This window comes from Panthera tigris, chromosome B1 (assembly GCF_018350195.1).
Source record: "Panthera tigris isolate Pti1 chromosome B1, P.tigris_Pti1_mat1.1, whole genome shotgun sequence".
In the NCBI taxonomy this organism is placed as follows: Eukaryota; Metazoa; Chordata; class Mammalia; order Carnivora; family Felidae; genus Panthera; species Panthera tigris.
The window spans coordinates 82,329,081-82,344,277 of record NC_056663.1 but is presented as its reverse complement, the minus strand read 5'-3'; the positions used below and the strand labels follow the sequence as shown (position 1 = coordinate 82,344,277).

Sequence of the window (15,197 nt, the reverse complement as noted above, 5' to 3'; positions counted from 1 at the left end):
GGTGCACTTGCTTGGCAAAATGAAAAAAAAAAAAAAAAGAAAGAAAATCTTATCCCAAGGTTCTCACACCACTGATACTTTCCGCCACTGGTTGAACAATGACAAATAGCAACAATAGAAACTAGATCAACATTCTCAATCCTGACTGCATATTAGAACTATCTGTGGTGCACAGGCATGAGATTCCAGTGTGCTGCCAGTGGCGAGAGCCATTGCTCCAGACTAAATCCACATGTAGAAGCTTCATTTTCCAGGGCTTTGAGAGCTACTCTTAAATTTTCTGAGGTTCTTATGGCACCCTTATCTAGAGCTTGAACAAATTCAGAAGACAATTGGATAGTAGCCTGATTTGCTTGAGAAATACTAACATTCACAATTTTCCATATTACATGATGGTACTTCTTGTGGTTTTGTCTCAGAAAAGCCCCTCTCCCCCTGCAGTTGATTTAACTACATGCAGTTTGCAAGGGTAAGCTCCTGAGTGTATGAAGCAGACGACAGGTGGAATGGCTCTACTGGGAAGGTGGGCAGTAAGCCTGGAGCCTCGCACCCTGTGCCCACTGCCAGCTAGAGGCAGCTCCAAGGAGCTCTGCGAGAACTTAGCTAGGAAATCCTCAGTCTCAAACTGACTTTTCAAATTGCAGAATGAAATCCCTTGTGCAAGAGTTGGCAGACTTTCTGTAAAGGGACAAAGAATAAATATCTGAGGTTTTGTGGGCCACATGTTGGTCTCTGTTACAGCTCTTGTCATTACAGTGCAAAAGTAGCTATAGGCAACGTGTAAGCCAAAGCATAAATAAATAAGTATGGCTTTGTTCCAATAATTATTGATAGACACTAACATTTTATTGATTTTATAGATTTTATTAATTTTTTTTAACTTTCATTTATTATTGAGAGGCAGAGAGAGACAGAGCATGAGCAGGGGAAGGGCAGAGAAAGGGGGAGACGCAGAATCCGAAGCAGGCTCCAGGCTCGGAGCTGTCAGCACAGAACTCAACATGGGGCTCGAACCTATGGACCATGAGATCATGACCTGACCTGAAGTCATTCGCTTAACAGACTGAGCCACCCAGGCACCCCGATAGACACTAACATTTTAATTTTACATAATACTCACATGTCACAAAGTATTATTATTCTTCTGATTTTTTAAAGCACTTAAAAAAGTAAAAGGCATTGTTAACTTGCAAGCTATCCTAGACCAGTGGTGGTCTGGGTTTGGCTCCCAGGCTGTAGTTTGCTGGCTCCTGCATTACTGTATTTAGAATCTCTGGCTATGGAACTCAGTTGTCAGTATCTTATAGAGACAGTCCCTCAGATAATTCCAACATGTAGTCAAGATAGTGAATTCCTTCATTAATGGGCCTTGAAATCAATTCACTGTGTCATTACTGGCATTAAAATAGTAAATTGTACAAAATAGAAGAGACTGCATCACACATAATAAGGACACTTATTATTTTGTGGAATTTTGTTTCATATATGTTTATATACTTGTGCACAATGACTTACAGTATACATTCACTACTTCCTAATCACATGTGAATGTGTCCTAACGTTGATATACCTTGCTGTACCCTACCTGAAGACCTGGCCTCCAGAGGGGCTGAGGGAATTGACATCCCATGACACAACTGAAATCCATTCAAGGCACCCATGAGCTGTTGCCAAGTTGGCTCCACCCTAGAACAACTTATCCAGCTTTTATAGGGTCCCTAAAAGCAGTTACAGTTTCTAAGTGTACTGCATCATTAAACTGATTTAAGAGTTCTGAGAGAGAATTCTTAAGAACATAAAGTTAACCACTGGGATAATTACAAATAGGTTATATACATTCAAAACAGGAGGAGGATAAAAGCAAACTGACCATAGTGTGTATGTCAAAACATCAGAAATAAATCATTAAAAAAAGAAAAGTGTGGAATAAAGGCAACAAAAGATACTACATGTCACTTGTGAGCCCATAAACGTACATAAATTAAATTTCCATATTAAAATACAAAGACCTTTAGATTGAGTCAAAATAGGAAAAAAGGCCCCAACAAATGTATGCTAGATCACAAGGAGCACAAACAAAACTAAAGAATGCAAAATGTGTAAAAAAAAAAGTGTGAAGGTATGTTAGACAAATAAAAATAAATAAAAACAGGAATCAAAAATTTAAGATTAGACAAAGTAGAATTAAAGGCAAAGACACTTACAAAGACATGGAGGATTAATTTATACTGTTAAAGGATCTATTACACAATGATTCTTAGGTAAATATGGGCCATTATATCCCCAAAACAGAGCAACAAGAAATATAAAGCAAAAGAAGAAACTGACAGAATTGCAATGGTTGTGGAACAATTTTAACAGTGATAGATTAATGAAGCAAAAACAAAACAAAACGAAATACTGACAGGACCTGAAAAATATCTGACTTGCAATCACAAGTGATTGATGTTGACTTTTCTGGAGTAATAAATCAATGAGAATAAACTTTACGGTGTGTCCCTACATTCCTATAGACTCATTTTGAAGTGACGTTGCTGAATTGCCTGACAAGATGGCTTTGAGATCTGTACATGACAGAATAGCTCAGAGGACACCAAGAGGCATATTTGTGCAGTGTCTCTCCTAGCAAGATGCAATTTCACTGCCATGGTTCATCTTTCCAGTTGGCTTTAATAGATGGACTATACTCACTTTTCGTACTTTAGGATTATTTTCTTTCATTTGATTTTTAAGTGCAATCATGACTGAGAAATAAGTGGTAATCATCAAAGGTATGATCCTTAGATTAAAAGGTACCTAGCCCAGATTAAAAGGAGCAAAAGGCTAACATCATAGTCCCCCAATTAGGGTTCATTAAGTGCAGCAGCAGAAGACAGACCATCAGCTTTCATTATAGGCTCCACTTTAGTGAAAGCATAAGCAGAACACTGACAATGTTGCAAGTCAGAAGAGCCAAGCCTGAAACAAGCCCATATGACAAACGAGGTAGTTTAATGTATTGATTAAGTGCATAGATTCTAGAGCCAGCCTTTGTGGGTTCAAACTAATTTCCCTACTAGTTGAGGCCTTGGGCAGGTTGGATAATTTCTCGGTACCCTTGTTTCATCTTTTGTAAAATGGGGATAATAATTGTTGCTTACCTTATAAATTACTGACTTAGTAAAATGAGTTAAAATATGTGTAAATTTTTGCACAAATAGAAAAGCTGTTCTTAAAATTCCTATGGAATTTCTAGAACCACAAATAACCAAATTAATCTTGAAAAAGAACAAAGGTGGAGGACTTACACTTCAAAATTTCAAAACTTATTACAAAGCAACAGTAATCTAAACAGTGTGCTGCTAAACTTCTTACTCAACACACCTCTGGAGGCAAGGGAAACAAAAGTAAAAATGAACTACTGGGACCTCATCAAAATAAAAAGCTTCTGCACAACGAAGGAAACAATCAGCAAAACTAAAGGCAACTGACAGAATGGGAGAAGATATTTGCAAATGACATATCAGATAAAGGGTTAGTATCCAAAATCTATAAAGAACTTATCAAACTCAACACCAAAAAAACAAAGAATCCAGTGAAGAAATGGGCAAAAGACATGAATAGACACTTCTCCAAAGAAGACATCCAGATGGCCAACTGACATATGAAAAAATGCTCAACGTCACTCATCATCAGGGAAATGCAAATCAAAACCACCATGAGATACCACCTCACATCCGTCAGAATGGCTAACATTAGCAACTCAGGCAACAACAGATGTTGGCGAGGATGCAGAGAAAGAGAATCTCTTTTGCATTCTTGGTGGGAATGAAAGCTGGTGAAGCTACTCTGGAAAACAGTATGGAGGTTCCTCAAAAAACTAAAAATAGAACTACCCTACGACCCAGCAATTGCACTACTAGGCATTTATCCACGGGATACAGGTGTGCTGTTTCAAAGGGACACGTGGACCCCCATGTTTATAGCAGCACTATCAACAGTAGCCAAAGTATGGAAAGAGCCCAAATGTCCATCGATGGATGAATGGATAAAGAAGATGTGGTATATATATACAATGAAGTATTACTCGGCAATCAAAAAGAATGAAATCTTGCCATTTGCAACCACATGGATGGAACTGGAGAGTATTATGCTAAGTGAAATTAGTCACTCAGAGAAAGACAAAAATCATATGACTTTGCTCATATGATGACTTTAAGAGACAAAACAAATGAACATAAGGGAAGGGAAACAAAAATAAAAACAGGGAGGGGGACAAAACAGAAGAGACTCATAAATATGGAGAACAAACTGAGGGTTGCTGGAGGGGTTGTGGGAGGGGGGATGGGCTAAATGGGTAAGGGGCATCAAGGAATCTACTCCTGAAATTATTGCTGCACTGTATGCTAACTAATTTGGATGTAAATTTTAAAAAATAAAAAATAAAATTAAAAAATAAATAAATAAAAAATAAACTCTGAGGACCAAAAAAAAAAAAAAAAAAAAACCCAAAAAAACAAAACAACAACAACAACAACAACAACAAAAACCCCACAACCAAACAAAATAAAACAAAACAAAACAAAAAAACAATGTGCTGCTGCTCAAAGAATCAAAGGAATAGAATTGGGAGTCTAGAAATAAACCCACATTTTTATCAATCAATTTTCAACAAGGGTTCCAAGACCATTAAATAGTGAAAGAACAGTCTCTTCAACAAATTGTGCAAGACAACTAGTATCCTAATGCAAAAGAATGAAGTTGGATTCTTATCTCACATCATCTAAAAATATCAGATCAAAAAAAGGACCAAAGACATAAATATGAGTTAAAATTATAAAACCCTTAGAAGGAAACATGGGAGTAAATCTTTATGTTCTTGGATTTGCAGTGGTTTTCTTTTGCAATATAGGACACCTAAGGCACATGCAACAAAATTTTAAAAAATAGATAAATTGGACTTCATCAAAATTATAAACTTTTTGTGTTATCAAAGGATGTTCTCAAGAGAGTAAAAACATGATCCACAGGATGGGAGAAAATATTTACAAATCATCTATCTGATAAGGGTCTTGTATACAGAGTATATAAAGAACTGTTATAATGTAACAAAACCACAAACAACCCAATTTAAAAATGGGCAAAGAACTTGAGTAGACATTTCTCCAAAGAAGATACACAAATGGCCAACAACCACATGAAAAGATGCTCAACACCATTAGTCACTAAGGAAATGGAAGTCAAAACCACAATGAAATATGACTTCACACCTACTAGAAAATAACAAGTGTTGCTGAAGATGTGGAGATATTGGAATCTCATACACTCCTGGAGGGGCTGTAAAATAGTGAAGCTTCTGTGGAAAAAGTATGGCATTTTCTCAATAAGTTATACATAACATACCATATGACTCAGAATTTCTACCCCTAGATACACTCAAAGGAGAATTGAAAACAGGTGTTAAAAAAAAAAACTTGTACAAGAATATTTATAACAACACTATTTCCAAAAGCCAAAAATGTACACAAGACCAGTCTATCAACCGATGAATGAATAAATAAGATGTGGTACATCCATGCAATAGAATATTATTCATTCATAAAATAGAATAAAATACTAACATTTGCTACATGCTAAGTGAATGAAGCCAGACATAAAGACCATGTATTTACGATTACATGTATATGAAATATTCAGAACAGGGAAACAGAAACAGAAAGCAAATTAGCTGTTGCCAAGGCTGGTGGGGGTGGGGGGTGGGGAATAAGAGTTTAATGCATTTGATACTTCCTTTTAAGCTTATGAAAACGTTCTGAAACTAGATAACAGCTACAGGAGTACAGCATTGTGAATGTATTAAATACCACCACTGCATTGCACATTTAAAAATGGTTAAAATGGTGAATTTTATTACATGTATGTCTCCACACACAAAAAATTAAATATATGTACCTGGCTTAGAGTATTGCTTGGCAGTAGGTAAATGCTCTATGAATGCTGGCTATTATTCTTTGGAATGTAACTGTATACAGAACCTAATCTATACTATACCCATCTAGAGATGGATGTACCAAAGTTGATTAGCTATACATAGAATTTTGTACACTAAAAATAAATATGGCACCTTCTTTTTTGGTGCTTACATATAATAATTTGTATATAAAGAAACTCTTAACAAAAATCCCCAAATAGAGAGGCACCTGGGTGGCTCAGTCGGTTAAGCATCTGACTTCGGCTCAGGTCATGATCTCGCAGTTTGTGACTTTGATCCCCACGTCAGGCTCTTGTTGACAGCTCAGAGCCTGGAGCCTGCTTCAGATTCTGTGTCTCCCTCTCTCTCTGGCACCCTCCCCTGCTCATACTCTGTCTCTCTCTCTCTCAAAAATAAAGATTAAAAAAAATTAAAAAAAAATCCTCTACTATAATTGGAAGAGATGATTCTCCTTCAAAATATCTCTCACTTAAAACTTGTACATAGTGATTAATGAATTATTTTTAAATAAAATGGGCAAAAATTCTTTCACTTTTTGATAGCAAATGCTTGTGTACTCACAAAGGTATTTCAAAAAAAATTATAAATGACAAATGTAGGTAAAATGATCCTAAGACAAATATTAAATTCAGCACGATATTAAAAGAATACTTTACAATAGCCAAGTGATTAGTACTAGGATGTGAGATATAGGGCAATGTGATAATATCCATTGATATAATTCATCATTCAACATATTGAAGAATAAAAATACTGTGAAATAAATAGAAACTAATAAGATGAACAGACGTTCTTAAAGAAAACCAAACAAAAGTTTAAAAAGTATTTCTGTTATGTTAGGTATAACAGATACTTTCTTTCTTGTGACAACTGTCAGGAAATTTATTATTTTACCATTAAGCTATGGAAGTCAACTTTCAAAGTTTCAACAATGATGCATAAAAGCCATTTTATAGAATTTAAGATTTCTTTTTCTTGATTAAAGCTCTTTGTTTAACGCTAGCAAGAAATTTCTTAACATAAGGATTATTTGCTGAAAGCCGAAGACATTATAATTAATGGTGAGACATTCATATTATAGACAGTCTCAAGACAAGGATGACTATCACGACCATTATACAGCATTAACTAACATAAATAACATTTAGAAGTTCTAACAAATGCAATATCATAAGAAAAGCAGCTATGAACATTTATTTCAAGTGAAGAAGAAACAAAATTTCACTTTTATAAGGAATATGATTCTTAATTTTGGAAATTGAAGAGAGTCAACTATTTTAACCAAATAAGGTTAGCCATGTCACTTATAAAATGAACGTATACAAAGTGATAAATTCATCTTAGGCCATTGATAAACAATTTGAAAATGTAATGAAATATATTTTAGTTAAAACAATAAAAGGACATGTAAAATATCTCTTCAAAAGGAAATACATAAAATTTATCTAAAGTTTTTTTCAGAATTTTTTTCCGAATTTTTTTCAAACTCTTCAGAGGACATGAGATAGGGCCCAGTGAAAAAACATGATCTATTCCCAATTCAAAGATTTACTATTACAAAATGTTTTATTTGCTCTGAGCCAATTTATTCGTTTAATTCTATCATTCATTCCATTCTAGCCAAATAACCCTGGGAATATTTTTATGTTGCACAAGGGATAACTTTCCCAAATCATTCTGAAACTCATCTGGAGGAATAAACTAAAACTTCTAGCTTCCAGTCAAGGCAAACTAGCTTCTTGCAGATCAAGCCTCCTGTCCACAACAAGTAGAAAAGCTGAGCAAATTTAACACATCTAGAGAGGGCATCAGAGCCTACCAAGACAGCAGGCTCTGAAGGTGGAGAGGAAGTACAGAGAGGTGAGCTTGCCATTGGCTTTCCCCTGAAGACATTTGTCTATTTTCAAGTGAGACCTGAGAGGCCCTGAAACTTGTGAGAGATTTTAATGGTCTCACAGAACTAGGGGTTCAGGGCCCACTGAGGAGGAGTGGGAGTCATGACAAACTCAACACGTGTAAAAAAAATTTTTTTAAGTTTATTTATTCAAGTACTCTCCATACCCAACATGGCACTCAAAACTCACGACCCTGAGATCAAGAGCTATATGCTCTACCAACTGAGCCAGCCAGGTACCTCTTATTCTAAAAAAAACTTTTTAAAATAAACGCCATGAGATTTTTAAGTTGGGGCCCCCAAAGTGCTATTCCCTAGAAGTGCGTGTGGGTGGGGGGGGGGACAGAAAGTGAGCTTTCAAAAAGATGGATTGCTAGTTGCAACTCAGTTGCTCAGTTGCTGAGTGGATTAAGATGTTTCTTCTCAGTAACTGCCCACTGGAAGCCAAGATCTGACCTGGCACTGGTTTGCCTCACCTCACTCACCTCACCTCAGACCTGACTCTGATGGATCCCAGCTATGTTTAAAATTCTGACATGTTATTCATGATTGATTTTTTGAATTAATTTTGAGTTTTTAAAAAATACTTTATGAAAGTATTTATCTTGATGACTAAGGTTTTGGTGCCCCCTTAAATTTGGTCCTGAGGTGAGTACCTCACTTGTCCCATTCTAATCTTCAGTCCCGAGTCCTACACTTGAAATTAGTGAATTTCACTGCATGCAAATTATAACTTGGTAAAGCTGTTAAACACACACACACACACACACACACACACACACAGAAATGGTTTGTTTTCATTAGCAATCAAGGAAATAAAAGTCAAAACATAAATACACCATATTTTTCACTTAACCTTAATTTCAGATACAGATTTCTGGGACACAATTTGGGAAGAAGGTACTGAGACAAGATGCTTTCAAAATTTACTGATGGGTATATACTTCGGCATAACTTTTGGGGAAGCAAATTTAGCAATATTCATCAAAATCTTTAAAAAGTACATATTCTGACACAGAAAGATGAATCTACAAGGATGTCCATCATAGTGTTGTTTAGGTATTAAGGAAGGCATTTGTGATGAGCACTGGGTGTTGTATGTAAGTGATGAATCACTAAATTCTACTCCTGAAACCAATATTACCCTATATGTTAACTAATTACAGTTTAAATAAAAACTTGAAGCAAGCAAACAAAAACAGACTAAAGTAGAAACAACCTAAATATTTGAAACATGGCATAGGTTAAACAAACCATAGTTAGGCATCAGATGTAATATTGTGGAGCCGTTAAAATGTTTTGTAAGTGTACTCACTAATATGGAATAGATGCTTTTTAAGTGAGGAAAAGTCAGGTTTCAGAATATTATATACAGTAATTTAAAAAAAATTTTTTAACGTTTATTTATTTTTGAGAGACAGAAAGAGACAGAGAGCTAGCAGGGGAGGAACAGAGAGAGAGGGAGACACAGAATCTGAAGCAGGCTCCAGGCTCTGAGCTGTCAGCAAAGAGCCCGACGCGGGGCTCAAACCCATGAACCGTGAGATCATGACCTCAGCCGAAGTCAGTTGCTTAACTAACTGAGCCACCCAGGAGCCCCTACAGTAATTTTTGAAGTACATATTTATAAACATGCCTAGAAAAAAACATCTGGAATATTTGTACCAAAATATCAACAGTGCTTATTTCTGGATAGCAGATCAGGAATGATGCTCTCCTCTCTTGAGGAAGGAAGTAGAATATGTTGGGTAAGGCTGAGGGTTCTATGGTCAAACCTCCTGGATTTGTATCCAGCTTTCCTGCTCACTGACTGCTCACTTGCTCCTCAGGCAAGTTTTTAAAACATTCTGAACCTCTTTTTTTCATCTGCACGATGGGAATAATACCTATTCCATAGAGTTATTGTCAGAATAAAATAACTGAGGCTTAAAATAATAGAGGGCTTAAAATAATAGAGGGCTTAGCATAGTGCCTGATATACAGAAAGTGTTCAGTTTGAACTAATACTTTTCTCATTTTTCTTGAATGAATACATGAAAAGTTAAATATATGCCATGACCCTTGTTCCCTCTTTATATATGGTTTTTGTAAAGGTGACAGTTCATTGTCTCTATCACTGGATAATTGCTTAAGTTTAACACTTCTGTCAGTTATGTCGGTTTCTTGGAAAGAAACCCAGGCCTTTTGCTTGTATCTTCAAAGCAAATTGCTAAATTTGAGTCTGATTCCAAAATATCAGAGGAGATGAAGCTTTAGCTGAGATGATGTCAGGAATCTCCTCCAGCACCTTTGCTCTGGCTGTTGGTATGATGCCTGGGGACAGAGAGAAGAATGTATGGTATTTTATGATTTGGGGCCTACAATGGTTTTAGAGTCATTTAATTTTCTGAGACAGACATGGGCCTGGCTCCCATGATGTTACAGAAGTCTCTTAGTGAACAGTGTCCCAAGGTTCTATGCACCTGACACTTTTCTGATACTCTTAGCTGCTGGAGTATGGCTGTTGGCGGCTTGGAGTTATGTATCACAATAGAGTTGTGTGTCATAACAGATATGTATGAGCTGTGTATTGTAACAGATGTGGACAAGTTGTGTATATACATAACAGAAACAAGCCCTATTAAAAATTGAAAATGGGAAAATTAGTAATGATGGTGTATCTCCTCTGTTTACCGACAATTCTTGCTTTTTTCTCTATCAGATTCCTGAAATAAGAGTCAGCAGACATTCTAACCAAGTTTATTTGAGTAACCACAATGAAATGCATCTGCCAGTATCTTGGTTTTCCTGTTCATATTTGTCAGCATTGCTTAATGACAGAGGCCTCTTAGAAAGCAAAGATTATTTGTTCAGTTTACCTTTTACATTTTTTTTACCTTTTCCTAATTATGTTTTTTTTTTTTTACCTTTTCCTAATTAAATATGCAGAAATGATGAGAATGGCTGGAAATCTATTACCCATCTGCTTTTGTTGGTAACTTACGTGGTGATTGAACAGTCGTGGCCCTTACTGGTGATTCGTGAGTCACTGAGACACTTTCAGTAGCTAGTTGAGAGGAACTATAGCCTATAAAGACAAGTTGAGGAAATTACTTAAAATGTGCTTCCCCAAAAGGTTCATAGATGTTTTCAATAATCTTCTAGAAACCAAAGTAAAAAGAAATCCATCACAGGAATGCTAAATCTGGTTTACCAATTTAAAATTAGTGGGTGTCAGTCTTGAGGTACTGTCTCTTTTTTCCCTTCTTTGAGGGATCCTTCCCCAGGCATTCATAGTGAGGTGTCCATTTCTGTCTAAAAACCCAATTTTACCCCAAGATCATGAGATTTATAGGTTTGGGAACAAGGCTACAGGTCATCTCAGGCTGACCTTTGGGAACTCATAGAAGTTAAGCGATGGAAGGGATTTTAGATACTATCTATTCTGTGTTTTATTCAATAGGGACAAGGAAACTGATGCCCATGAGGATGAATTGATTTTCCACAGTGAAACTAGTCTGCTGCAAAATTCTGGTCATTTCTTATATCTGCAACTATTATTTATTGAGTGCTTACTATGTGCCTAGCAATGTGTGGGATGCATAAATAAAGACACAGGTTTTACTAGTAAGAAATTCAAGTAGTCCCTGAAACCCAGCTCAGAACTCTTCCCTACAACATTTACATGGACAGAAAGGCTCTCTTTTTGGATCGCTGAGAAAATGGAGATGCCTGTTTCTTTACTTACTCCTTCTAAGCATGTGCTTTTCAAACTGATGTACCTGCTGACATATGGAATAAGATGTCCAGGGTATCATGGTCTACCTACACGGAGCTCTCATTTTGCCTAAACAAATAAAAACAAATATTCTTTCCTTCCTTCTCCTCCCTCCCTTCCCCTTTTTCTCCCTCCCTTTACTTGCTTCCTTGCTGATTCACCCGATATCCTACGACATGTCAAGAGCTGTGCGAGATTCTGGAGATACACTAACGAATAAAACCTGTGATAACACCTGTTCCTTGGGATCTTCCAATTAAATCAGTAAATTGTGGCCTAGAATGCAAATTTTGCACAAATTTTAAAGTAAAACCAGGAAACTGAGGGTTTACTTTAGAGGGTCCTGGTTTATGAATTTCCTGGTTGAAGTGTTACAATAGTGCATTCTCAAATTCCTTCTTAGTGTCCGAATCTGATTTTCAAATAAAAGCATTGAACACACTCTTGTCCAGTGTCAGAAATGTTGCCTTTGTCCTTCCCCCAGCTTTTGTGAGGTCAGCTTCTTCCAGTCATTTACCTCCCTTCATAAATGTCACTTACTCCAAGAAAAATTTCCTGCTACCCTTTTGTAAATCAGCCTTCTGCATTATGTTTATCGCCTTTCCCGGCTTAATTTTATTGGTGTTCTTTATCATCGTTCTTATGTTAGTGATTTACTTATTCAGTTTAGGGCTGGTGCTCCCTCTCACTGCCCTGACTGTGTGCTCCACAGGAGCTCACTGATCCTACTGGCGTGGCCTCCGTGTCCAGCACCTGACACACAAGCGCCAAACGAACAAATGAGTAAATGAATTCAGGGATTGGGAATCAAATAATTTCAAGAGAACTTACTCTCCATTTGGAAAATGTCATCTGATAAATTTAGAATTAGGAATAGTGGCTTTTACCCTCAAGATCTCCAGGGAAAGAAATATCATATTTTCTTTATTTTTTCCCCTAGCCAAAGATGTTTAAACCACTTTCCAGGTTCTCTACTTAAACTAATGAGTAAGGGGGTGCTCAAACACCTTTCCATTATTCCATTATTCCAGAGAATGTCTTTGGATGGTTTCAGAAAACGCAAAGATGATGGCAGCATTTGCAATGAAGGCCGCGGGGGGCCTTTGGGGTCGCATGGCCTTGATGACCTCTCATGAACTGTCATTGAAGACCTTAGTACACTATCCACTTGAGCAGTTGTAGACATGAAGCATTTATTTCTTCTCCAGGAACCCTTTCCAAATATCCCCCACCCCCTGCCACAAAAAACTGGGTAATGTATCTAGTTCGATTGAGTAGGCCTTCTTTGCCCTCTGAACAGCACAGTACCTCTTTTCTTTTCTGTGTAATAGCTCTAGAAGTATTGGAATATATTTAAATAATATACTACATCCCTTCTGCTTGTTTTCTTTTCTTCAAGCTAAATGTTTTCATATTTTGCTACTTAAAAAAAAAAGAGAGTAATTTTGTTAGTCTCCTGTTTTCCTGTAATTGTCCCATTTTCCCTGACTTCTCAGAAATCATCCTCACACACCCAGATTTGTTCCCTAGTCAGTAATTACTATCATATTATTTTACTAATATCATTTACTAATTTACTATTGAAATTTATTATTTCATTAGTAGGAGGCAGGTACCAACACTGTAGGCATTTTACAGATGAAGACAGGGAGGTGAAAAGAGGATAATTTGCCTTAATGTCCCCCAGCCTTTCAGATGTCAAACCAGGTTTGAGCTTAGTGCTGTCTCTTCCTCATCCCTATGCTTTAACCATTACACTTTTTTATTGGCTAATAGATCTTAGAAAATGCTGGCTCCCTTCTCTATCTCCTAGAGAGTGTCCAGTAGATCCTTAGTATGTGCTCCAATTTGAGTTAGAGCCATGTCTGAGGGCTCCATACATTTCAAGTAACTGCCTGTTCCTTATCTATGTATTTCCAACACGTAGACAATGCATTTGAGAAGACATTAACCATCACATTCTCAGAAAAAGGCCCCAGATACTGCTGATTTAATACAACTTAGTAATACTCCACATTATTTCTTTATCTTAATGAATTGATTTTGATTTCTCCCCAAACCACCTAACACTTAAGCCAATAAGCTGCTTTTTCTTCTTCCTCCATCATACCTCAGTAAAAGACCAAAGAATGGGAAACAGCTCCCCCACGGATGCAGACTTCATGCTTGTAGCTTGTACTTTTTTGGCGGGTGAAGGAGATTATAATTTTTCACAAAACGTTTTGAAAACTGAGGATCACATATCCACCATCACTTTCACTAATGACCGTTTAATTTAGAAGTTAACCTCATTAAGCACAAATAAGGCAATAAATTTATTCACACAGAGACATTTCTCATTATATTTGGTACAATTCTTTTCACTGTGGCGAGGCTTTGAACTGAAGCATGCTACTGGAAAATTGTGATCCAGCCACAATTACAGAACTCCTTAACCCAATTCCCTCCACCTTACCAGCTGAGTCCCAATAGAAATCCATCCACCAGACTGGGCTCTGAGATACTACTCATTTATTTATTCTTTTAAGTAAGATAGAACTAAAATCAGGTAGTTTACATTTTAACCTAGAATCTGATATCCACTATAACAGCATCATGCTACAAAAAGAAATGTACTTACCTGAGAGTAGTAATACAGTTAGTATTATTGTTTTTTCATACATCCTGAGATCATGAGCTGGCTCTCAAAAGTCAGTACCAGAAAACCACCAAAGACAACTGGAGTGCAGTCTGTGGCCCCAGCTAGGACTCTGTTATCTTTCCGACACACCTTTCTGAGGCATCAGTTGATAGGCCTGGGAGGCATTTTAAATTATGCAAATTTGTGAAACATCTGTCAATAAAGATACATGGATAGCGGCTTCACCGATTAAAGTGTTAAGTAAAATCTTCACTTCAGGGAACTGGCTGTTACATGTTAAGTCTACTTCGCATAAATTAAGTGGGCGTTGCAAGGCAGTGGTCTCCAGAAGTTGCCCGTTTGAAAGAAGAGGAATTGGACCTTGATGGCCTGAGACTGGGGCCCTGAGCAAGGCTGGGGTAGCTATCAGGGAGCTAGAGACCTTCTCGGTTTTCATGTAGGTGTTCTCCTGGGCCAGGACGACAATGACTTCTTACACGTGAAATAAATGTATTTGAGAGGTTGCCTTACCACTGAGTGCTCTGGGGTTTGAAAGAACTCTCCAACTCATGACAAGCCACACAGCGATATGAAAGTACATGAAACACAGGAAAATTTGAATTCAAAACAGCATTTCAATTCAACAGCTAGTGCCCACATGGCTGCGGTCAGTGAATCATCTCTCTCCAAAATATGCCTCACTAAGTAAGCGTGAGTGAATGCCAAGGCAATAAATGCAAACGTTCAAAACCAAAAATAGACAACCCAAAAATCTTGTTGTAAAGCAGGTTAAAATGTGGGTTATGGAAGGCTGAGGCATATCCATTTTAAAGGGAGGCATAAAAAAACAATCATATGAATTAAATCTGAAACAGCTCAAAGAAGGTGATCTCCTTCCTGTGAGAGCCGTGAATATCTTTCCTGTTTGACCCAGAAAATCAATTTGCTATGTCAG

At 37.0% G+C, this 15,197-nt stretch overlaps 1 protein-coding gene across 2 annotated transcripts in view; it reads right to left on the bottom strand.

Moving 5' to 3' along the window:
* The window catches only part of GYPA (glycophorin A (MNS blood group)), a 36,440-nt gene extending 22,006 nt beyond the window's left edge, over nucleotides 1-14,434 (bottom strand). Inside the window, exons 1-2 of one of the 2 annotated variants that reach the window (XM_042982680.1) lie at nucleotides 14,243-14,434; nucleotides 10,849-10,932 (exon numbers count right to left, since the gene is read on the bottom strand). In XM_042982680.1, the coding sequence (XP_042838614.1) occupies nucleotides 10,849-10,932; nucleotides 14,243-14,285 (127 nt within the window). In that variant the 5' untranslated portion in view covers nucleotides 14,286-14,434. Of the gene's footprint in view, nucleotides 1-5,249; nucleotides 5,336-10,848; nucleotides 10,935-14,242 lie in introns of those variants that run through there. The other variant, XM_042982681.1, reaches the window with a different exon arrangement.
* Nucleotides 14,435-15,197: the final 763 nt, after the last annotated feature.